General features: G+C 55.7%; 1 protein-coding gene across 3 annotated transcripts in view; it reads left to right on the forward strand.

Moving 5' to 3' along the window:
* The first annotated feature begins 312 nt into the window (after positions 1-312).
* The window catches only part of ASTN1 (astrotactin 1), a 41,709-nt gene continuing 16,963 nt past the window's right edge, over positions 313-25,058 (forward strand). The window contains exons 1-8 of one of the 3 annotated variants that reach the window (XM_084527709.1): positions 314-641; positions 15,437-15,624; positions 17,906-18,299; positions 19,016-19,189; positions 19,475-19,582; positions 19,774-19,923; positions 20,334-20,501; positions 20,567-20,651. In XM_084527709.1, the coding sequence (XP_084383835.1) occupies positions 359-641; positions 15,437-15,624; positions 17,906-18,299; positions 19,016-19,189; positions 19,475-19,582; positions 19,774-19,923; positions 20,334-20,501; positions 20,567-20,651 (1,550 nt within the window). In that variant the 5' untranslated portion in view covers positions 314-358. Of the gene's footprint in view, positions 642-15,436; positions 15,625-17,905; positions 18,300-19,015; positions 19,190-19,474; positions 19,583-19,773; positions 19,924-20,333; positions 20,502-20,566; positions 20,652-25,058 lie in introns of all 3 variants that reach the window. The other 2 variants (XM_084527710.1, XM_084527711.1) reach the window with 2 other exon arrangements.

Genomic DNA, 25,058 nt, shown 5'->3' on the forward strand with positions numbered 1-25,058 from the left:
CATTTCCCCGCCGTGCTGGCAGCAGTTCCGTACCGGGCCGTGTGTGTGCAGTGTCCCCCGTGTCCCCCACTCCCTCCTCCCCATCCTTTCCCAACTCCGAAAGCACCCTCCCCATTCAACGAGGCTGAGATTGAGAACGGGGCGGGGAGGGGGGATTTAATTTCCGGCGAACCGTGCCGAGCCGAGCCGTGCCGTGCCGTGCCGTGCCGTGCCGAGCCGTGCCGTGCCGTGCCGAGCCGTGCCGTGCCGTGCCGTGCCGAGCCGTGCCGAGCCGTGCCGCACGGGGAGGCGCCGTGCCCCGCGTCCCCGCCCCTCGCCGCCGCCGCCCGGCCGGGGCTCGGAGCGGCGGGGCTGCGGGATGGCTTGGGCCGGGCTGTGCGCCCTGCTGGCCGGGTGCTGCCTGGCGGCGGGCAGCGGCCCCGCCGAGGCGGCGGCGGAGGCGGCGGCCAAGGAGCTGGAGTGCAAGCTGAAGAGCATCACGGTGTCGGCGCTGCCCTTCCTGCGGGAGAACGACCTGAGCATCATGCACGGCCCGTCGGCCGCCGAGCCCAAGCTGCTCTTCTCCGTGCGCAACGACTTCCCCGGCGAGATGGTGGTGGTGGACGACCTGGAGAACACCGAGCTGCCCTACTTCGTGCTGGGTGAGCCGAGCATCCCGAGCAGACCCAGCATCCCCGCCCGGGGGGCTCCTCCCTGCGGCATCCCTGCCCCGGCCGCCCCGCCGCAGCGTGCGCTCCCGGAGGCCGGGGCCGGGGAGGGGGTTTGGGGGGCTCCCTGCGCCCCTCCCGGGGCGGCATCACGGGGGCCGCCACCCTGGGGCTCGCCCCGGTCGGCGGCCCGCAGCCCGAGGCCGGGGGGAGGCCGCCGGAGCCCCCCCGAGTGGAGGCCGGTGGGAAAATGTCCCCGGCGGTCCCCACGCTCTGCCCGCGGGGGCCCTGCCACAGCCCCCCCGGGTCCCCACGCCGCGGCCTGCTCGCGTGGGCCAGGCTGCGCTCCCCCCCCATGGCCAGGTACCTCCCTGCGCTGCCTGGGCTCCGTTTCCTCAGATCTGGTGGCCTCATTCTGCTGTGTGTGTTTTATAGCCATATATATTTTTATTTATTTATTTATTGTCATCCAAAAGCTGACCGCTTGCTGCTTTGTTTGTGCTGGGATCAGAGCAAGGCCTCCGCCACCCGGACGCGGGCACCCGCTCCCCTTGGCGCCAGCCGCGCTGTAGCAGCCACTGCAATTTTTAATTTTCAGTGATATTTGTGCCGAATACCAATTTCCTACCAACCCCCCATGTAAGCCCTGGGTGGGCTCCACGGCTGCACCCCCGCCGTGTCTGTGCGTGCCTCCTGTGCACCCTGCCAGCACCTTTGGGTGCCCCGTGACGTGTTCAGTATGCCCCCCTTGCCTGCGTGCTGTCCCCAAAATAATGTGCTGGCGCATGGCTTTGCATGCTGATGGCCACCTCCTGCAACGGCCCCTCTCTGGGTTGTGTCCCCAGTGCTTTGTCACCCTCCCGTCCCCCAGACCTCCTGCAGAAAACCCGCGGTCCTGGCTCGGAGCAGCGCTGGCTGCTGCGCAGGCATCCCCCTGCTCCCATGGGAACGGCAGAGGAGGGCGCAGGGATAGAGATGCCATGGGGGGGAGGTTGTGGGGACACCCCTGGTTCTGTGCCCGGGGAATGGGGGACGGCTGGAGGGGGCTGTGGGATGCGATGTCCCCACCCGTGGCACAACCCCTCTGTGTGATGCTGCGGCGGAGGCCAGGGAGCGTTGCTCTGGCAACGGGGCCGCAGCGCAGTGGATGCTGCGGAGCTGCGCACGCGTGGCATTGACGCCCCAAAAGCAGCACGGGCTCTCGTCCCCTCCTCGGACCCGCTCCCGAGGAGCCGGACACACATGGCTCTGGGGCGTGGGATGCTCCTGCCCTTCGCATCCGGGGCTGGGATGCGTGGTGCTGCATGGGGAGGGGTCCCAGGGCACATCGCGGTAGGCTCTGCTGTGATATCGGTCCCCTGCGAGCCTGCGGGTGCCTGGGGCTGTGGCAGGGTGTGGGGGTGCTGGAGCAGCAGGATGGGCACCCCGGGGGCTCACTGTCCCCGTGGCTTTGCCTGGGTGACTCCTTGCTTCGTCTCCGTCCCTCCCAGCAGGGGATGTGCCAGCTTGGCATGGCCACCTTGCGCAGTGTCATTATTGTTATTATTATTATTGTTGTTGATATTATTATTATTGTTGTTGTTGTTGTTGTTATTGCTGTTACCATTATTATCATCATCACTGCCGTCATCATCCTGGGTGCTGTGCTGGCTGGGGGAAGCCCTCCAGTGCACAGAGGTCTCACAAGACCCAGCTTTGCTACCTCAGGGGCTGTGTCCTCTGCACCTGGAGAGCCCTCAGCCCAAGAAGCCCCTGGGGCAGAGGAGCATCCCTGGCTGGTGCTGAGCACTCTCATTCACTTTGCACCAAAGCTAGCATGGATTTATCCGAGGGCAAACATGGGCATAACCGTGTTACTCTGTGAGTTTGCCCCAATTTCTTTACAACCCCCTTGGGTGCCCTGGCAGCTCCCTGTCGTCCTTGGAGTCTTCCCAGGGGGTTGGAAAAGTTGCTTCAGGGAGTCCATGAGCTCCATGAGCTTGCTGGTCCCCGCTCCGAGTTCCTCCCAAAGCAGAGGGATAGCAGGTTGTTTGTGGGGTTTTATTGCCCCCGTTTATTGATGGGGGGGCACTGGGCAGGGACTGCAGCTGCTCAGGGGTTTGGTGCCCCGTGTTCACATGGCAGCATCTCAGACACGTGCACAGCACCTCCCGTGCTCACTGGCACGCACTGGGAGGTGGGGATGGAGCAGCGCCCTGCTTCGTCCTTATTTAAATCGGGGGAGCCTCAATCGCTGCCTTTCATCTCACTTGGTGCTCGTTGCATTAGTTATGGCTTTCCTGAAGGAAGGCTGCCTCTCACCGCTCAGTGGCCATTAAGAAATGCTAATTTTCAGCTCAATATTCCCTTTCTGCCAACCTTCGCAACCCCTTCTTCCTGGCCCGTTGGCTCGGCGGCATCAATCCGCATTTGATATGTCATTAGCTGGCTGTGCACTCAGGCGGGCTGTGGACTTCTTTGGTCCCTTCCCTCTCAGGTTATAAACGGCGAGCGGGGTATTTCCGAGCAGCCTGGCTTCCCGCGGCCAGGCGGGCTCGGAGGACATTTGCAATGCAATTAAAAATGCACAAAAGGCAGCATCTCTGCCTCCTTTCCCTTCTCATCAACGTACCAAAGAGGAGTTGCGAAATGTGTTTGGTGCACAAAACGGGCTCGAAGCACAAGAATGCTGGGGAGCTGAGCTGGTGGGTTCAAGATGCCAAAATGTCCTGTTCTCCCTGGGTTTGGATGAGCCAAATGAGCTTTTTTTGCCTACCCAGTTTGCAGCCACGCTGAGCTGCTCTGGGACGGTGGCACCGTGTCCCCTTGTGTCCCCAGAAGTGTCCCCTGCTGCCCGGGCCTTGGCTGGCTGCCTCACCTGCTCAGCAGACAGACGCTCCCAGCCCCAGTGACTTTAATGGATTATCATAAACTCGGGCCTTAATACAAGCTGTCACAATTTCAAATTATCTTACTTTCAAATTAAATAGATTCCTTTTTAAATACAAAATCAATTCTAATTTTTTAGAGGGGTGAGATCTTTCAAAGGCACTGATGAGCTGGGCATATTTAACCGCTGCAGGATATCTCCCTGAAATACCTAACCATTTCTTGCCCTTTTAATTAATTTATTTATTTTTCTATGCTTTTATATTTTCTCTGCTATGCTCTTGGCTCTGCTGTAGGGTGCTTGGGGGCATTGAGGTCAGGGTGGCAGCGGGACGGACCCCCAAGGGGCACGGGGTGCTTGTTACTTTGGTCACCCAAAGCGCCTCCTTCCTGTGGCAAAGCCACGGGGAGCCCTTAAACCTCCCAACACCCAAAGCTGCCTCTGCCCACAGGGAGCAGAGCTCCCATCACTTGCCTGCCGCGTGTGTCAGGCTGAAAGTGATGTTCCTTGATGGTCACATCCTCCCTCCACCCTGAAATAAAATAATGGGGAGCTCTTTGCACACCGAGGCGATCTCCGTGCCCAAACCATGGCTTGGCTTCATTTCTGGGGAGGTGAAGGCACCCCGCCTTTGCTGATGGAGCTCCCCTTCCCCATCCCCATTTCCTGTCCCCAAGACTAGGGCATGACAGTGGGGTGCAGTGGGGCTGGTCCACCCTGCCGTGGGACCCACAGCATCGCATTGGTGCTAACCTTGCACCTGAGAATAGGTGTAATGGTGAAATAATGGAGCAAATATTAAGAAATTCTTAAGTACCCAGAGAATAACCGAGTTAAATTATACCAGAGGAGCTCAATTGCCTTGCTTAGATTGATTGAATTACTAAATGAGCCTGACTAATGGAATGGAGTGGATATATCGGACTTTTACTCAAGATCCTGAAATAATTTCTCTAATAAGATTGTGAGCCATTAATTGAACTTGGCTTTGATCCTGGACACTGTCGCATGCACCGAGACCCGCCGCTATGATCTATGCTCCCGCGTTCCTGCAGCTGGCGGGATGATGTCGCTGGCACCCTAACACTGCGTGGTGCAGGGTGCTTCCCTCCGTGCTGATGTTTGCCACCTCCTCTGTTCTCCAGCGAACATCTGCCGGTCATCGCTGAGGCCTCAGTGCTGCAAAATCTCCTCTCTCTGCTGCTTTAGCACCCGATTTTCACGCTGAAGGCACCCTCACAGCCCCCCACTGCCCCCTTGGCCAGGAGCGAGTGTTTTGGTGGCATACCAGCTATGGAGGGCTGCTGTATATTTTATTTATTTTTTTTTTTCCTGGAAAAAAAAAAATGGGATTTTGTCTCTGGGAACCCGTTGCCACAGCAACCGTGCATCCAGCCGGCTCCAGCGGCAGTGGGGCTGGGGCATCTCCCTGACCCAGAAAGCAGCGGGGGGAGCCCATGGCAGAGCTTGTGCCACTGCCCTGGGGCTCCGTGGGTGTCTGGCTGTGGGGCAGGGTGGCTGTGGGGGTCTGGTTCCCCCCATTTTGGCTGCTAGGTGAGCAGAACGATGCTCCCATCTTGCTGAACTCACAGCCTTATTCCTCGCTCCCGTCCCCACAGAGCCCTGTCCCTCGTGGATGCAGTTTCGGGGGGCATGCTGCCTGCGTGGGTGCTTCAAAAGCCCTCCAAAGCTTTGCCACTCCGCCACCTGCCTCTGCCCTGCCGTCCCCAAGCCAGCAGGTTTTGCTCCTGGGCTCCATCCCATTTCCCACCTTCTGTTTAATTTTTTTAGGACTGCTTATCCAGCTAAACGGGGCACAGGGCAGTCATTACTGGGGGACAGCATCTCGCTGCAGAGGAGCCCTTCGGATGAAGGGATTTTTACCTCCCAGGACTAAGGAGGCGTCTGGGTACTGGCAGCTCTGTCATTGCAAATGGAGTGTCCTTTTACTGGCACGTTGCTGGGGCTCGCGCCCAGCAGCAGCATGCAGGTCGGGAGGATTTTCCTAAAAAAAGGGAAGAGTTTGATTGCTCGTTGCTGGCTGCTCGGTGCCGAGAAGGGCTGGTCGCTAGCTGGTGGTGGCACGTCGGTCACAGAAGCCTGGGTGTGTGACCGTGGTGCAGGAGGAGGCATGGTCCCTGTGCTGGCAGGCTCTGAGGCATTTCAGTAATTAGTATGACTAATGAGCATAGCAGAGCAAGCAGATATCGGGGATGTAGAGAGCTGGCTCTGCTCCTGCGGGGAAGCGATCCAGCTGAAAACCAACCCGGTAGGAGAAGGAGATGGAGAAGGGTTGGAGAAGGTGGCAGGAGGTGTTACGGACAGACCAGCCCTGCCTTTTCAGGGAGATTCTGGGTGGGATTTGGTGGTGTTTGAGCACGGGGGAGCCTGGAAGGGTCTGGCCAGCCCTGGGGTGGCCACACAGAGCTTGGTTTTCCCCCAAAGCAGCCCTGCTCCAAACGGTGGCCTCATGGCCAAGTGTCCCTCTGGTCCCCCCCTGCTCATCCAGGGCCGGTGGTGGCACCTGGAGCTGCGGGCACCGAAAAACCCGACCAAGATGTCACCGTCACAACACGGTGGCTGCCTGGGAAGGCAGATATTAGCAACCCCGAAATATCCCGGGGACAGGCTCTTGTGTGATGGGAGACAGTTACCATGGAAACCTCCTTCAAATGAAAAAAAAAGAAAGAGAGAGGGAGAGAAAAAAAAAAAAACACGAAATTTAAAGCAGCCCTTGTAGCTCAGAGGAACTGTAGACCTTATTATGGGTTTTGGCACCCCCCCTTTCCCTTTTATTTGTTCCAGCTAACAGCTCCAGGAGACAAGCCAATTAATTTGAACATCCCGAGGGGAGCGGGAGGGCAAGGGCACGGCTCTGGCAACGCGCTGCCGGGGCTCAGAGCCACCCTTCTCCCTCCGTGGGGGGCTCGACGGATGCACCAGGGGGACAAATCAGCCCAGTGGGCTTTGGTGGGCCGGGAGGACATCTGGGGAGGGAGACGTGGTGGTCCCAAGTTTTCTTGCCAGGGTCTGCTTGGCAGCTGTGCTCCCACGGGGGGCTAAGCCCGGCTCAGCGCGGCGCTTCCATGGTGCCCAGTCCCCTAATGATGTCCCCAGTGTCCCCAGCCATGGGGAAGCCTCCTGGAGATGCTGGCTGTGCGCAGGGAGCCCACGTGCTGCAGAGCCTCCCCGGAGCCTGCCTCCCAGCAGCACTCGTGCTGGTGGGGAGCTGTTGTCCCACCTGTGGGAGGGCGGTGGCGTTTCGCAGGAGAGCACAGGTGGCTCCTGGCAGCACACCTGGACGCAGCTCCCCGGGCTTTTCCCTGGTGCTCAGCGCAGAAGCAGACGGGTTTGGTGCTGGAGAGCACCCATTTTTTTGGCACAGGTTGGTGGTGAAGTTTCAGCAGGTGTCTGAGATGCGTGGTTCAGCAAGCACGGCAGCAATTGCAGCTTTGTTTCAGGACAAAAAGCAACCCAACTTTTTTTTCTTTTTTTTTTAAGTCTTTTTAGAGGGAGATGCTCTCTCCCTGGGTGCGCATCACGCCTTGGCCACTCAGACCTGAAGGACCTCAGTCCTGTTGGGTGGATGATGGAAATGCTGGTGGGTATGGGAGAGAAACATCGCTCGAGTCGTGTCCATTTGCTCAAACCCTTCCCAGATCTGGCTGTAAAAGCTTCTCCTTATTATGTTTCCCACTTTCCTTGCTCAGAGTAAGGTGCGTGGCTGGTTATCAGCCAGAGGACTCTGCCTCTTCAGAAGGACAAAAAATCATTAAAATCTTTTTCAATTAGGTTTCAAACACGAGGAACATCCTTTGGGTCAGAGGAGGCGGTGGGCGAGGGTGGATCTGGCCCCAAGCATCCCTCCTGTGTCCTCCTCCCCCCCCCCAGTGGCAGCTGCACGGGGGAGAAGGGAGCCCTGGGGATAAAGAAAAGCTGTGTCTGGCAGTGCAGGAGCCTGCAGTTCGCCACAGCCTGGAGTCTGGCAGGGCTCTGTGCTCTCCAGATGCCTGAAACACAGCTTGCTCCTCGATTGGGTTTAATTGCACTTGTTTACCGAAATGCTGCATATTTGCTAAAACGGGGTGCAGTGTCCCTCCAGCCCCGCTCTCAGCACCCCAGCTCCATCCCCGATGGCACGCCGGGATGGCAGCATTGCCCTGACAAAAACAGGACGCTTTCCTCTTAATTTTTCCCCCCAGGTTTCTCCCCACAGCCTCACTCCCTGCCTGAAGAGCCCGGCAGGTAAACGCCGTGCTGCCCTGACGCGCAGCCACGATCCAGCCGAGGCGTGCTGGAGATGAAGAGCCCTGTTACATAACTCAGACTGCAATGCAGAACCCTCATTTATATGTTTAATTATCCCATTCCCCCTCCCTGCTACGTAGCAGAGGGGCTGGCGTGCGAGTGCGGGGTGCCGGCGGGTGAGGATGATGCAGGAAAGCCTTCCTCTGCCACCCCGTCCCTCGGTCACCGCACTGCTCCTGCTCCCAGCCAGCTGGAGGGGACTGGGCCCATGGTCTCTACCCCTGAGCTGGGTGGGAGAGGGGTCTAAAAACGTGAGGAGAAGGGGTTTGGATCTTCAGAGGTCTCCAAGGGCAGAGCTCTGCTGCGGTTTGCCTGCCTTTTATCCCCCCCTTCCGAGCTCCCGCTCTGCACTTTCTGTCCTTCTGACAAAGGCAGCCAGCTCCGAGCAGCTTAGGCTTCAAAGTTCCCAAAATAACAAAGGTTAAAATATATTAAAGAGAGGGAAAAAAAAAAAATCAAAAATTGCTACAAGATCAAGTCAGTGCCCTGCTTGCACCTGGGCTCGGTGCTTCAAAGAGACTGTGAGGAGCCCCCGTGGCATCCACTTTCTGCAAGCAGCAGCTCAGGGCTGATGTCTTCATCCTCCTGAACCCCTCCTCTTCCTTGTGCCTTCATCCTCCTGGAACCTTCACCGTCTTGGACTCCACATCCTCCTGGCGCCATGGGGAATTCCCTGGGGATCAGCCCACAGAGAGGGGAAGGGATGGGAGGGGAGGGGAGGCTTGAGGGGCAGGTGACACAGGTGTCCCCTCAGCCCGTGCCCACCCACCCATTGCCCCTTGCAATGCAGGTGGGCAGAAAACTCCTTGTGGGGAGGCTCTGTGCTCAACTTGGTGCTTGGTGCCTCTGCTGGCCCCGCTGATTTATATAGATCATCAATATGACAATTATATACACCTGCAGATTTAATTACCTCCATTTTCGTCAGGCAGTGACAGATTTATACCTCTATTCAGTTCCTGTAAATCTGAAACAAGCTTGACTAGACCCAAAAGTCCTCACATTGATCACCGTGCGCTGGCTGGTCTCTGGCCCTCTTGACAAGCTTTTCTCTCAAGAGTGATAAATTCAAGATGCGCAGACAACTTTTTCCCCTTCTACATCTTTCTTCCCTGATTTTTTTTTCTTGCCTCCTCCCTGTCATCTTCAAGCCTCTCCACAAACTTGAAAGTGGAGCTTGAAATTGATAAGTGCTCCTAAAGGCTGAGGGGTTTATGGCACTAGGCTGCAGTTGGCTCTAGCCCATACAGCACCTTCTCCATCCCCTGGGACCGGTGTCAGAGGAGATGGGAGGAAGAGGAGACCCACCTCTTAGAGAAACTCTTGGCACAGGAGTGTGCAGGGTTATTTTGGTCCCGTGTGCCCCATCAGACAGGCAGGTCCCCATGGCAGACGCTCAGTGAGCGGCCGCGCTCATTTCCTGCGCCGAGGACGCCAAAATGATGTCTAATTCTCCCGACCTCTTGGCCTCGGTGTAACGAGCACTTAAACAAATTAGTCTGCGGGAGCGGGCTAGATTTACCCTTGAAGTGAGGTCCGTGTCGTTGCTGTAATGCATCCCCCTGCCTCCCCCGCCTGCCCCGCCACCGCTGCTGCTGGCCCTTGCTGTGCGTTGCAGGAGTTTCTCCAGCTTGGATTTGCCTCTGGGCTGCTGGCCTCGATCGCTGCTGGTGTATCTGTCTTCCCCAAAATTGGTTCCTTTCTCAGTGCTTTCATGCTTTATGGTGGATGAAACATAGTCTTTTGTTAGTTTTTCCATTCCTAATTCTTGCAAAGTGAGAAATAGTGAATAATCATTGCCTTTTCCACTGCTCCACTGGCTTTATGATTTTATAGGCTTTTATCATCTCCCTGCTCAGTTGTTTGTTTTCCTTGCCGAGGAGCCCTAGCACAGTTGGTTTCTCTTCTCCACAAACCACTTCTGACATCTCCGCTTCCTTGTCTCCCCCCCTAAGCCCCTTTTGCTGCCTCTGTTATGAGATGCCTGACCTGAATCCTGCTGGCAGCTTTCAAGAGTGGCGTGCTGTCACCAAACTTGCATTTCACCTGCCCACTTCCTTGCCCACTTTTCCTCTAGCATTTCACAGCTTTGGCTTTGAGGAGCCTAAATTTAGCACTGGTGACCAACTTTGTCATTCACCTCCTCTTCCAGCACGTTCCTGAGCAGCCGAGGTCCTGACGAAGATCTCTGTGGGGCGCCTTGGTAACCTCCTTTTTTCTTAAGGAGTAACCTCTTACCTCCTCTGCCTGGTGGGCTTTGAGAGGACTTTCCTTCTTGTAATCTCCCTATCTGGGTTCTCCGGAGAGATGCGAGGGCTGATTTTGACAAGAGCTCTTTGAAACGGGTCCATCAAACTGGATCACCCTTATCTGCTGGCTCACAGTGCTGCGTGACCCACATTCACCCACGCACCTACTGGCTCCTCTAACAGACTGTGCTGGGCAGAAGTAGGATTTATTGGTCTGTAATTTCCATGATGCACAAGAGCTCTTTTAAGAGATTGGGGTCTTTTCCATCAAATTTGTTCCTCTGGTTGGTCGCTTGCTCTTTCTGAGCAGTCAGTGGTGTGTCAGTTGTCCTCTCTGGTGCTTGTAAGTGAGCATCAACGAGGACGAGCAGTTCATGCTCTGCTTCTGTCCCTTTCCTCTAAAACCTCTTTGCTCTAAAACCTCCTCCATGAGTACTGCCATTGAGCCAGCTCTGCTGCTGTGTCCATATGGAGGGCAAAGATGGGGAATGTGAAATCCCCTGTGCTCCTCCGATCGGTGCAGGGAACCCCCTGGCCGCATCTCCTCTTGGGTGTTCCTCCCCTGTAAATCTTCCTGATGTGGGCTATTTCCATGCCATTTGCTGGAAAAGTTTGCCTTTTTCCCAGTACTTTGCTCTTTGGCCATGATGCTTCCTAATTTCAAGTGTTAGAGAGCCCAACAGAGGCAGTGGGAGAGCTATGGGGCTCTCCAGGCCAGTAGACAAGAGTAGAGTGGGATCTGGAGGATGCTGATTCCAGTTTCCTAAAGCTGAGTCTGCCCTGGTATTTGCTGGGAGGCCAGCGCAGCAGTTTTCTGTGGCTAACTGGGAACTTTGCCATCGTTTGGGCTCTTTCTGTGGAGATCCATGCTTCCTTCAGGAGGAGGTGATACGATGGCATTGCAGGGTGTTGGGCTGGGATATCCACTGCAAATGTGGGCCTTTTGGGGATTTAAACATCAATTTTGTGTCTCTTCAGTTGCTGGCATGTATCCTATATATCATATATGTTCACGTGCTGTCACGGTGTGGGGTTTTGTGTGGTTTTCACGAGCTTGTCTTCCACATGTTGGTCCAGGACCTGGATTTGTTCTCTTCCCACAGCCCCTATGTGTTTCCTGGTTGAGGTAAATGGGACCGAACTAACAAAACAGGAGTGAAAATCCACCAAATCCACCACCGACACATGTCCCAGCCTGCTTATCTCAGCCGTGCACATCAGCCAAGATTTTCGCAGCTTTTGGCCAAGATTGACAGAACTGGTGGAAAATAGCTTTAAAGGTGATGTTGCACAGTTGTGGTTGGACACATCTGTGGGTCTGCAGAGAGGAGCAATGGGACATGGCAGCTATGGAGTATCAGCAGCTATGGAGTAAAACTGGTCACCTTGAACCAGTTCCTGATGAATCAGGGTCCTTTGCTCTGGAAACGTGGCACAGTGTCACTCCAAAGGGTTGCTGTTAAAGGGAAGCGTTAGGGCCATGGCATATTTGGGATAAAAACCCCAGTTTGAGGGTAGAGTGTGAGTACAGCTTTGAAAAGCAACTCTTCGATGACCTTCCCAAAAGCAAAGGCACCCTATATTTCAAGGGGAAACCTGGCTAGCTGTCAGCCTAGCTACAGCAGCCGAGGGCTCCACGTGCACCAGCCCCAGGTGCAGGCAGCGTGGTAGGGTGACATCTCCGACTTCTCCAGAGGACACTCCACTAGTAGCTGGGTGCCTTTCCTCGAGACTCCAGGTTGTCCCATGCCTGTGGGTCTTGTGGAAATTTTGCCCCAAAATGCCGTCTCCTGACAGGTAAAATGAGGTTTGTTCTTGCTGGTTCAGGAAAGCTAGGTTGTCTTAAAAAGGTAGAGTGACCTCCAGAGTGAGCTGGTTTTCCTGCCTGACATTGGGAAGGGGAAAAAAATGCAAATAAAATATGGATAGTCAGTGATGAATGTGATTTTGTTTAAACAGGCCCATAAAAACATGAATATCACCCCATGAAAGATGCGTCAGTAAAACCTCAGAAGTAAAACCTGCTCCTATACCAGGATATGGATTCTGACATCCCAACTGCTGAGGTCCCAGCGCAGGGCGAGCAGCTCACCATAGGGAGGGCTCCTGAGCCCTTGGGGGCCAAGGCTTGCTTCACCTGGGACAGAGCCTTTTAAAGGACCTGTGAGGTTCAGGCATGGAGCAAATGTGGAACTTAAATAAAAGCACAGTTGGGTTCCAGATGGAAAATAAGCCAGGTTTAAATGTTAATGAGGAAATATAAGTCCGAGTCAAAAGCTGCACTCTGCAGAGACTGACATTATGGCAGAGTTCATTTGACTAATCAGAGGCATCTATTAGTGCAAAACACTTCCAAATGGAAAGGAAAATTGTTTTGCCTTTTTTTTTTTTTTTTTTCCATAAAAAATGTTGGCTTGCATTTGTTTTTGAGGAGAGTTGCTCATTTTATGTGTTTTTCTTTCCTGAGGCATTGTGGGGGGAAGAGGATGGAGGAATGGCTCCGTGTTGGTGCTGGGACCCTGCTTTTGATGTTTCCTGGGCTTGGGCACGGTGTCTCTGTGTGCACACACAAACCTGGCCTTGCTGCAAAAGAGCATGCAGAGATGAAGGCCAGGGCTTGCTGCGGCTCTCCCCAGGAAAATGGGTTTATTGGGGTGATAATGAAGCAGGTGTAACTCCACCACCTGCAGCAACTTCATCCAGACTTCCCTGCTCTCCTCTCCTTGCCTCGCTCCTCCCCAGCCTCCCCTCACAGGTGGTGAGGGAGAGGAGCCGCCCTGGCCCTGATGTTGGAGGCACCAGATGGGGAATCTGGGGGCTGCTGCTCCTGTGGACGTGAGGAACCCGGGCTGCTTTCGGTACCAGGTGAGCGTGGCACAGCGTAATTAGTGGTCTCCTGCTGTTATTAACCCCTGACTCGGGCAGGCTATTTTTTAACAGAGGTGCAAGAAGTTAATAGTGGCGTTAATGGCTTCACATCCAAGGCTTTAATGAAAGCCAGGCGGGGACCAGGCCTATCATCAATATCTTTCAAACTTTGAACTTGAAATTATCCTCCTCCCTTCGCCCTTGGTTGGCTTTCTGCCTGCTCTGGGGTCTTTCTGCCTACTTTCCTCACCTCCTCTGGGATCAGCTGGGCCCGTGGCACCGGGCTGACACCCACCAGCTGGACAATGGGGTGGGCCCCCACCTGCCCCAGTGACAAGCTGAGCCCTGTTAGCACCCAGATAAATGGCCCCAGCAAGCTCTGAGGGGTGTGGTAGCATCTCTCACCAGCTGATGAGAGGTTTGCTTGGAGAGTGAGACAAGATGAAGCATGCTGGAGTGGGAGAGCAGAGATATGAGGTGGCTCTGTGTTGGTCTTGGTCTTTATCTTGGTCTTGCTGTTGCTTGAGCCAAGCTCCAGGAAAACTTTAAGGGGACAGGACAGCGTGGATAAATCTGTTTTTGAACAAAAATTGAGCATAATGGGGCAGCCAGAGAGCTGCCAAGACCCCTGGGGAGAGGAGGAGGAGGAGGTCTGAGGATGATGCTCTCCAATCTGGTTCTGCAGGAGCAGAAGTGGAGGAGCAGCCTTGCCCCGTGGGGTGATGCCATGGTGGTGGTAGCCCACCTGTTTGGGGTGGTGGGGCTGACTCCTGGGATGCTTTCCTGCTCCCAGCACCTCTGACTTGTGGCCGATGCGGCGGCAGGAGGGAGTGCAGCGGGCTGGGAGGGGATCACACATGGGAGCTCCGCAGCTGGGTGGTGCTCTTTTAAATCTCTTAAATCCATTTTTTATCGAAATACATTTTTCTTTTAAAAATAAGCCCGTTTAAATAAATTTGAAATTATGACAACCTATTTTAAGGCCTAAATTTACTATAATCTATTAATCATTTAAATAACTTCCATCAAGGAGTCCTCCTCAAATATTAATGAGCTGAAGGGTGCTGCTTTTTCAATGATATGTCAGATCAGGGGAAAACATCTTTAACTCCAGCTTTCTAAATGTCACAATGTCATATACTTAGTATCTATTATTTCCAGTCTTCACAATGGGGGAAATGCTGGTATTTACATTTTTCCAAATGTCAGTACGTTGAGTTCCTGTTGTGCATAAAAGCCCTTGCCTTAATTACTCCTAATTTCACGTTAGCAGGCAGGTGCAGAGAGAATATTTTCTTCAATTTGAAATAGTTCATTTGAAGTTGGGAAGCCGTGGGGAGCTGAGGAGGCAGGGAAGCTTGTTTTCCCCTTCCAGCCCATGAATAAAGACCAGGTGGGAGAGGAGGAGACGGGCTGCTTCAAACCCTGGTGGCTCCCGGGACCAGATTTTCAAAGGGGATCTGTGTGCCGAAACACGCAGCTTGGTGCTTAGAGGGAATTTCAAAAGTGCTTCTGGCTGCAGAGATGCTCTCGGCTTTGCTGCGGTGGCTTGAGGAGAGCTCAGCATCTCTCTGCTTGGGACACTGGAAGCGTGCTGATTGCTGCCAGAAACAGAGCCCGTGCTGAGCAGGAACACCCTGCCAACTCTCTTGCTGCAGCTAATGTTTCGTTTGATTAATCAGATCGCTCTGGAAGGGCTGAACCTGGTTTCTGATGCAGTCCCCCCCCCCCCCCCCCCCCAGTAGTTAGCTCACTTAAGGCAGCTTAATGAAATTAATTAACAGTACATTTAAAATGTTTTGTGTTTTTTGTCGTTGTAATTGAATTCCAGCTTTCATTTGAAGGCAGCTTGAGAAAAGCCAAATACAGGTGACAATCTGCAGCACAGGCACGGGTGGGCTCCTGCCAGCACCAAAGTGGGCGGCACAGATGGGGCAGTGCAGGGCAGAAGCTGTGCCTCCTTGGGATGCAAATGTGAACAGAGCTTGCATTTTCAGGGAAATAACTCAAGTGCTCTGCCCGTCCGTCCCGGTGCCCCTGGACCCTGAAGCCAAAGGGTCAGGATGCTCGGGCAGAAGGTGCAGGTGCTGCTGCAGGTCTTGAGGCTGTGTCCCATGGGGGGAGCTGCAGAACGTGGTTGGGAACCTCTGAACGCATCTCAGTGAGAGCCGGAGCTGCGGGTGTGATGGTAGCCACATGCACCTTTCCCCATTCATGGCATTTGTTTGCAGTAATTAGCAGCACGGCCCCCTTGATCCCATCACTGCCCAGAGAGGTTGTTCTGTATCCTCTGCACCCACAGCCGGGCTGTGTTCAACGTGGAGCTTACGGGCAAAAGCCATGCTGCTGGGTATCCATGGTCACATACCATCCCCTGGCTGCTCCCACCACCAATTTTTGGGGAAGAAGCAGACACATCCCTGGTGTCCCCTCCTGCTCTACATTCCCTTCATGACTACCTTTTGTGTTTTTTTTTGTTTTTTTTTTTTTTTCAGAGATTTCAGGCAACACAGACGACATCCCGCTGGTGCGCTGGCGGCAGCAGTGGCTGGAGAACGGCACGCTGCTCTTCCACATCCACCACCAGGATGGGGCCCCCAACCTGCCCGGCTTCGAGCCCACTGATGAGCCCCAGACTGAGTCGGCAGAGGAGGAGCTGAGGATCCTCCACATCTCCGTCATGGTAGGTGCTGGTTTAGGGTGTCTGCTCCCGCTGCTCCTCGCGCCCCAGGACGGGGAGCTGAGCCTCAGGGGTGGGCTGAACGCACCCCTCCAGCCACTGGTGCACGCAGAGGTGCCTGCTTTGGAGTCGGGGCTGTGTTTTTATTTTTTTTCTTGTCTCGGAAAAAAATCTGAAGAACTGACAATTTCTGAGCCGCTGGAAGATAATTAGCTGGAGACAATGTGCTGCCGAGGCTGCAAACAGGCTGTTTAATGGTGCCTACCCTAATGAGAGCGTCGGTAGCTCTTCCAGATTGCAGCCTGGGGCCAGGTTTCTCCTCCATCATTTGCGCTTGATTAGTCTCGAGGAAAAAAAAATAATAAAAAAAAGAAAAAGTTCTGGCAAAGCCAACCCCAAACCCATTTTGGTCCCTTTCCTTATTTTTGTCACCATCCTGGCTCCCATCCCATGAGCGTGCATCACTGGGGGGACGGTTGTCCTGCTCTGCTGCTGTTGTTTTGGTGCTCTTGGACACCACTGAGTACACAGACCCAGGCAGGAGTGCATGAAATAAAGTTGTTATCAAACTGATGGAAATTATGCCCGCAACCCCTGTACCAAAATGTGTAAGTGCGGATTGAATCTTCCCCTCTTCTCCATCACTCCCAGCTCTGCTCTGGCAGCATCCTGACAAATAGAGCTTGGCTTCTGTGCCCAGCGTCAGTCACGTGTAATGTTCAAGGCTGATTTTCTTTCTTTCCCCTTCGGAGAGAAGCGTGAGCAAGGGGCTGTGTTCATCATGGCACGTGGGCCATGCCAGAAACCCTCATGCAACTCATGTGCAGCACCAGGACCCCTTGGAGGCTTTTCCCAAGTGCCCGGTGGGAGGGGATGGAGGATTTCTGTGCTCCCGTGGGGAGGAGCTGAGGACTGAGGTGGTGCCCTGGCCCCTTCAGCAAGGCAGGTGGCTCCACCACTGTTTTTTTTACTCCTGGAGTAAAACTCTTGAAACCTCAAGTGGCCACCATCTGCTTTTCCTCATGGGTTCTCGGACTACCAGGGCAGAAAAACTGCTGTTTCAGTTAAATAACGGGGCTTTTATAGACATCTGCAGCCAAGGGGCTTCCACTCGGCTCGAGCTCTAGCTTGGTCTCCTCGTTTACCAGCCGCCCAGCTCAGGCAGCAGGCAGAGCTGCCTGCTCTTTGGGGTGAGAGCCGCATGCAGAGGACAGCTGAGGAAAGGCAGCAAAGTCCCCGTGTCACCCCCCACCCATGGGTGAACCCTTCCAGGGGTGATGGGAGCTGTGACGTAGGAGCCATCTCCGGTGGGGACAGGGAATAGGATCCACATTCAGGAATCAGAGGAACCCAAAGGGATTTAAACCCCATAGAGAACTGGGCCCTGGCTGCCTGTGTCCTCCATCACTGGATTCTCCTCCTTTGTCTTTTTCTTTTTTTTTTCTTTTAAACAAATTTTGTAAGGAGGGCTGGGAGGGTATATTGCAGCTCCGTTATCCTGGGAATGGAAGAGGGCTAAGCCATAATGGCTGTTACAGCTCCTTTTCCAGCCGCTTCTCCTGCTTCTCATTCAATAATTTCCTTAATGTTTTGTCCTAATGGAGCAGATTGTTACTCGCGTTTTATTTTATCAAGATCACCTATTGCTTGAAAAAGAGGAGGGGGCTGGAGCTGCAGATGACCAGGGAGCTCTTAGCTGGCACTATTATTATTATTGTTATTATTATTATTATTGGCACAGGGGGCCAGCGAGAGCTTTCATCTCACCGCCTCCGTCCATGCTGCAGCAGTGCCATCTCCATGGGGGGTGGTCTTGGGGACAGAGGGGGGGGTGGCAGGGCTGGGTGTGCTTTTGGCCATCTCCAGCACTGTGGGGCCACAGCTTCTCCAGCCGTGCGCCCCCAAGCCTTCGTCTCTTCCTGCATGCTGAAATTTCCACAGGACGCCCTGGGAAAATCTCCCAAGATTAAGAGCGACAGCACTGAAAGCGGCTGGAAATGGGTCAGAAAAAGTTGCCCCTAGGAGTGTTTGCCTGCAATAAACCCCGCCTCTGCTTTCAAAGCTGTCGCGGGAGCGCGAAACAAAACACGCTCTACTTTAAACGTTGCCTTTTCACGCCTCGGTGGTGACTTCAAAGCCAGTCCAGCTCGAGGCAGGCTTTACCCCCTGGTGCCAGAATGCTCTTATCAGCACGGCCGGGCTTCTCCCAGCCTGTCCCCCCTCCCAGCGCCCCAGGGCTGTTTGCCGGACCCCCCCTGAGCCCTGCTCGCCCTTGGTCCTGCAGGGAGGGATGATCGCGCTGCTGCTCTCCATCCTCTGCCTGGTGATGATCCTCTACACCCGCCGGCGGTGGTGCAAGCGGCGCCGCGTGCCGCAGCCCCAGAAGAGCGCCAGCGCCGAGGCGGCCAACGAGATCCACTACATCCCCTCGGTGCTGATCGGGGGCCACGGGCGGGAGAGCCTGCGCAACGCCCGCGTGCAGGGCCACAACTCCAGCGGCACCCTCAGCATCCGCGAGACCCCCATCCTGGACGGCTACGAGTACGACATCACCGACCTGCGGCACCACCTCCAGCGCGAGTGCATGAACGGCGGCGAGGACTTCGCCAGCCAGGTCACCCGCACCCTGGACTCGCTGCAGGGGTGCAATGAGAAGTCCAGCATGGACCTCACGCCAGGTTGGGAAGCTATGGGGCCAAACCGGGCCCTTTCTGCCTCATCTTCCTCGCGCGTGTGCATTTTCCCTCCAGGGTTTGGCCCGTTTCTCTGGGACTCCCTTGCATGTGGGATGTTAGTGGGGTTTTTGCTGCTAGTTGAGGGTGGTCCCCATTGAGTGGCACGCAGTTGGACAAGGCAAGGTAGAACTTTGGGGGGGAAAAACTGTGATTCCTGTGGCCTGGCTGAGGACCCAGATGGTGTTTCCTCCGAGCTCCCCCCTGGTGACCTTCCCAAATTCCCTTTTCCAACCCAGAACTCCTGGTGTCTGCACCAGCTGAGGTTTTTAATATTAAAATTAGGCTTGCCATCAGTATGATTCAGAGTTAATGCTCTTCTAATCACCAACAGAGATTATTTGAGGCTCGTAACACACTTGCTTGTTGGCTGTATTGCCAAATGAGCCGTACAAGTGAAACCCTCTTAGTCAAGGCACAGTTTGGGACAGCTATGCTGTGGTTCCCACAGCTCTCCAGGGATTTTCTTTGCAGATCTGGATATGCAGAAGTGCCCTGGGAGGAGGGGGAATGCTGAACCTCAGTATTTTTACGGGCTTGGTGGACGGGGCAGACTGGTCCACCAGCCACAGTCACCTTGCACGGATGCTGGGGGTCCATCGAAGGAAATCTCTTTCTCGCCTCCCTTCTTTTCTTCTTTTTTCGGTCTTTGTCCCTGAAAGATGTTGCCTTCGATTCTTCCCGCCTAGGGAGCGACAACGCCAAGCTGTCCCTGATGAACAAGTACAAGGACAACATCATCGCCACCAGCCCCGTGGACGCCAACCACCAGCAGGCCACGCTGCTTTCCCACACCTCCAGCAGCCAGCGCAAGCGCATCAACAACAAGGCACGAGGTGCGGGGTGTACAGGGACGTGCCAGCCCCCGGCAGCTCCCCAAACTGCCCAGACCCACGGGAGTGGTGGGGCGAGAGCTGTGCTGCAGGATGGAAACGGGGGTTTGGGATTTGGGGCTGGGAGCTGTGGCAGGGGGGAGAAGTTGCACGGCAATGGGGGCTGTGGTGGGGAGGGAGAAGATCTGCGTCCAGCTTCAGCCTCCAAGGCCACAGCAGCAGAGGGTGATGGAGGATGAGATGTGCATGCAGTCACCCCGCCGTGACGACACTTGGTGTCCCCCACAGCCGGCTCAGCGTTTCTTAACCCCGAGGGGGACTCGGGGACGGAGGCGGACACCGATCCCCAGCTGACCTTCTACACAGACCCCTCGCGGAGCCGGAGGCGCAGCCGAGGTGGGTGCAGGCAGGCAGTGAGCGGGTCTCTGAACCCCGATGTCCTCCAGCTCTGCCTGCTCATCAGGCTTTCCCTGTGGGCTTGCCCCACGGTGTGGGGGGCAAGGACGGGGATGCAGAGCCCAGGACCCCTCTGAGCACTCTCCCGGGTGGCTGGGTCTTGGGTCTGAGAGAGTTTTTGTGCCTTGCAGTGGGGTCCCCCCGCAGCCCTGTGAACAAGACCACGCTGACCCTCATCAGCGTGACGAGCTGCGTGATCAGCCTGGTGTGCTCCTCACACATGAGCTGCCCCCTCGTTGTCAAGATCACCCTCCACGTCCCCGAGCACCTCATCGCCGATGGTGAGTGCCCCGTGGCTCCCCCCGAGCTCCCTCAGCTGTGCAGTGGGAGCTGTAATGGAGGGGAAGGGGGAACGATGGAGGGGGTGGGTGTGGGGTGGGTGCAGGATGGAGGGGACGGGTTTGGGGTGGAGGACAGCAGCGTGGGGCAGAGGGGATGGGGGTGGGATGGTGGGGATGCACTCAATGCGGAGGTGGCTGCTGCAGGATGGAGGGGATGGGTGAGGGATGCAAGAGATGGATGTGGGGTGGGGGGGACCGTCACGGGATGGAGGGGACCATCATGGGATGGAAGAGGCTGTCACGGGACAGGGGACACTGTCATCGGACGGATGGCATTGTCACGGGCTGGAGGGCACTGTCAGGGGATGGAGAGCTGAGAGTTGAGCCGCTGATTGCCCCCTGGGCGGCAGGGAGCCGGTTTATCTTGCTGGAGGGCAGCCAGCTGGACGCCAGCGACTGGCTGAACCCGGCGCAGGTCGTCCTCTTCTCCCAGCAAAACTCCAGCGGGCCCTGGGCCCTGGACCTCTGCGCCCGCCGCCTCCTTGACCCCTGCGAGCACCAGTGCGACCCCGAGACCGGTAAGCCGGGGGCAGTGGGGGTCCTGCGGGGCCCTCTGTCCCTGATGTCCCCCCTCTCCCTGTAGGTGAGTGTCTCTGCTACGAGGGCTACATGAAGGACCCCGTCCATAAGCACCTCTGTATCCGGAATGAGTGGGGCACCAACCAGGGGTGAGTGTGCCCCCAGCGCCGTGCCCAGGCTCGGGTGGCAGCACGGTGTGGCAGGGCTGTGGGAAATCCTCTTTGGTGAAAGAGTTAAAAGCACCTTGGTGAACCGTGAGCTGTGAGCTCTGCAGGGGCTCCTCAGGAGGTGAGGATTTTTGTTGTTTGAAGTCGTCAGAGCTGAGGAGCGCTGGCATAGATGTTGCTGTTATTAGGTTTCAGAGTGAACAGCACCCACAGAGTATCGGGGCTGTTCCTCTTCTCCTTCTGGGGGCTCTGCTTTGGCAGCCAGCACCAGGAGATGTTTGCCCGACATCATCATACCCCCGGAAGCACAAGAGCAAAATTTCCTGATGTTTTGGTAGCATGCAGAAAGCCCAGACACAGCAAAAAAAAAACAAGGGGGACAAGCGACCGTCAGGGATGTCCCCAGCTCTCCATGGCTCCCCCATCTCCTCTTAATGGATGGGGGCATAGGAATGGGGTCTTCGCCTTTCCCATGTTGCCGAGGACATGCTGAGTGTCTCCCGTTGGGCTGGAGGAGCCCACAGCCAGCATGCACAGAGCAAGGGGGAGAATGACTTTGTGCTCCAACACGCATCTGTGAGTGCTGGCTTCCTGCTGCTGTGCTTCTAGGGTGTGGGACTGCAGCTGAGCACCTCAGCTAGCTCCTCGCTGACCTAGCTGCTCCATCTAAAGGGAGAGGGGAGAAAAGGCTGGTTATTAGGAAAAAATACGGATGGCAGCAGGCGGGAGGGAAGCCAAGGGCAGGAAGGACAAATCCACTCCTGCCCTTTAATAAGGAGTTGTTTGCTCGGCGTAATTCAAAGGGGTCTTTGGCATCGTCCCCAGGATAAATAGGACCAGGGAACTTGTTTTTTCCCATGTGCGGTTTTGGCATTATAGGATTTTGCTATGTTTGTGCTCTGCCTTCCGTCCTGCAGCAGCGTTTGTGCCTGGTCAGGATGGGACCACCACAAGCCCCCCGGCCTTTCCCTGGGTCTGTGGGGGCTCTGATGGGTTGGGGCTCTCTTGTCGCAGCTCCTCCAGTTTGCCCAACTCCCTGCAGAACTTGCAACCTTAAGCCGGGATTTATGGTGGTTTTTTGGGGGGCAGGGCACAAAAGCAGGACTGGGGGGGCTTTGCTTTTGCCAGCCCCTCGGTCGTGCTGTGGAGCACTGCTGGGATGCCTGGGCACGGTCTCTCAGCGCTGACAGAGCGGCGCTTTTATCTGAAAGCGCACTGCGAGGCTCTGGATGCGTTTCCGATTGGTTTGTTTTTATTTACAGTGATTATCATTTGAGTCAGTGTCTGTGCACTCAGCAGCATCTAATTTTGCTCGTGAAGGCGAGCTCATCTTTGAACTTTATTTGCAGTGGCTTTGTGTGCTGCGTGTATTTTGGGTACCACACCGAGAGCCGTGCCATCACCATGCATCCTTTACTGAACGCATCCGGTCCCTAAATCAGCACCAGTTTTTCAAAAACGAGAACTTTTTGATCATGTGCAGCAGATATATTTTGATCGTCTGCTTTTGTGTGCTGCTCTTCAGCTGTTTTAAACAAATCTGCTGTACGTTGCCTGTTTGTTAGCCGCCTGCCTCCCGACTTTGATATGCATTTTTAATTAGCTGCCCCGCGGCTTCTTCTCCAACATTTCTCAGGTAGCTTTCCAGCAATCTGGCCAACCTGGCTGATCCAACCGGATTCCCAGGGTGGCACCATGGTAGGACTGTCCTGGAAGTCACATCGGCGAGCTGTGCACCCGGGTAGCCTGCCCACCTCCCTAATTTCTTGACCCCTTGCACCTGCAATGCGATGGCTGATGGCTGTCCCCTCACTGGCTGTCTCCTTACCTGGGAGATACCCCCAGTGAGGTCTAACACCTTTGGCATTTAAGGGTCTCAACATGCATTTTCCTCTATTTTCACTCTTCACCACTGCAAGGGGAGGTTTGGGGCCAGTTTAAGGTGATGTGGTCAATGTGGCTGGCTGTGTGCTGTCACGCTCTTCCAGCATGGGCAAAAATATGGGCAGGGGAAAGCAATGGGGTCAGCCCCCTGGTTGTAGGGTGGGCTGGATTTGCCCACTGCTTGCCAGGTGAGACCCCTCTGCTTGGTAGGACCTGCGCCAAGGTGGGCCCAGAGGACCCATAGGGCAAATGGTTCCCTTTCAACAATTTGGGTACTGCTTGAGACCCTGTGAGGTGTTAATTGCTTTTCCTGGGTATTGGTGGGGATGGCTCCTGCTGTGGGTGTCTGTCTCCTGCTGTAGTCATCTCCTGCCCTGGCTCTTCCCAGGGAAGTTCCCCCTAAAGTCAGCAGTGGGATCCTTGTGCTCACCACTGGTTTGCACTGGGAGCATCCCCTTGCAGAGCGTGGATTTGCTGGGGGTCCCCAACCCCAAATGCTTCTCCCTTTTGGGGGGACAGCAAAATCCCACAGCCAAATTGGACCACCCCAGCAGGGCAGGGCACCCCTTTATCCCTGTCCTGCTCACCCCCTCCGCACGGTGCCCCTTCTGTGTGGAGCTGTCCCCCTGCCCCCCTCTGTGCTGTGTACCCACCCGTGTCCCATTCCCTCCAACCCCACAGAGCAGCCAGGGACATGGAAAAGTGACAAGGACAGCACTTTCCCTGCTTAAGCTCTTTTCTTTCTCTCCCTTTTTATTTTTCCACTCCTTTTTCTGCCTATCTTTTTTTTTTTTTTTCTTTCTCCTCTGCCTCTTTCTATCCCCCGCTGTGCGCCGCGGCTTTGCGAGCTGGAAGGACGGCCAGATAAAAAGCTCGTCTTTCTTTCAGATCCTTTCACCAAACCACCCCTCCGCCTCCTCCTCCCCGCCCCATTCTCCTCGCAGATTTACGGGCAGCCCAGGAGAAAGTGCCGGCATTAGCATTTTTAATAAAGAGCCACTTGGAAGGGAGAGCAGCGGGCAGGGAGGTGGGCAGGGGAACAGCAGCCGGAGCCTGGCGAGACCCTGGCCAGGCAGAGCCTCAGTGGGGCTGGCACTGGGTGGAAACCCCAAAAAGCATCAAGGGGCCATGGCCCAGACCTATTTTAAGCCCATAACCACCAACCACCTAATTCTCTGGTGGCACTGCAGCCGTGCTCATGTGTAGCAACTTCTCAGCACCTTCGGCTCTCCCTGCCAGCTCCCTTCCAGCAGCCCCAGGTTAGCTCATCACTGCCGTGTCCCATGGGCCCAGGCTTTAGTTCCTTATCCAACAGAGGCAAAAAAGCCCCATAGATAACAAGGGTGGCTCCCAAGGCTGGAGGTCGGTCTGACCTTGTCCCCGTGGGGCTGCAAGGCAGGTACAGCTCCGGGGTGCAGGGGAGGTAAATCAGAGAAATGCCAACAGCACCAGGTCCCGAGGGCTTGTCTGGCACATCGGGAGCTTCCCCTTGAGCCTGGGTCTGGAGCAGGGTGTGAGTCCAGCTGGAAAAAACAAGAGGCCTGAAGACCGTCCCGGGGATGCATTGGCAGAACTTTGGCTGTAGGCACTTGCTCACGGTGCTTGGTGAGCTTTCTGGCTGTCGGCTGCCCCGTGGACCCCCCGTTTTGTTGTTTCAGATGCCAAGGCTTGCAGGGAGCCAAGGGCTGTCATTTCTGGCCCATTTAATCCAATCTGATCAGATGCAGAGCTGCTTCTGATCTGTCTCCGTACCCTTTGTGAGCTTGGAAGGCCACGCAGCCAAAATACCTGCCAAGAGCAAGGAAAGCAGAGCAGCGAGGCGCCTGCGGAGCACAGGAGGTGGGGAGACAGGCAGCTGCATGGGCACAGGGGAAGAAAGAGGGGATGAAACAACACCAGAGCCACGGGGGGGACATGCCAGCGATGGAGGGGGGTGAGATGTGAGTGGGGGAGAACTTCTCCCCCCACCCTCTGCAGCAGGAGGCACAAGTAGGCGAGGAGGGGACTTTTGTCTGCCTGGGAGGAACAGTCGGTGCGGAGCTCCTGGAGAGCCAGGCTCAGAGCACAAAATTTTAGGCACAGTTGGAAGTCGGACACTGGGGGGCATAACGTGTCCTGGGAGCTGATTTGCACCTCGCAGGCAGACTGGAGGCTGAGTGGCACAGCGGTGCTGTCTCCTGGGCTCCCATGGCACTGCCGCTTTTGTGCTGAGCACCGGGGCATGCAGAGTGTGGCTCTCCACCACCATTTTCCCACCCGACCCGCCAAGGAACAGTACCATGCTCTGCTTTTGTTCCCAGCCTGGCACACTCCAGAGAAGCAAGAATAAAGCCCATCTATCTGCAGGGAGGCGGGGATGTGCAGCATTCAAGGCGCTGGCGAGGCACAAGGAGCAAGAGGGCCTTATCCAGGGCGAGGCGCTGGATGTAATCCCCTGCGCCCAGCCAGCCACAGCAGTGCCATTGTGTCCCGGCCAGGAAATGAGCAGCGTGCTCTAATCCTGCA

The sequence above is a fragment of the Aythya ferina genome (genome assembly GCF_964211825.1).
Source record: "Aythya ferina genome assembly, chromosome: 8".
Classification (NCBI taxonomy): domain Eukaryota; kingdom Metazoa; phylum Chordata; class Aves; order Anseriformes; family Anatidae; genus Aythya; species Aythya ferina.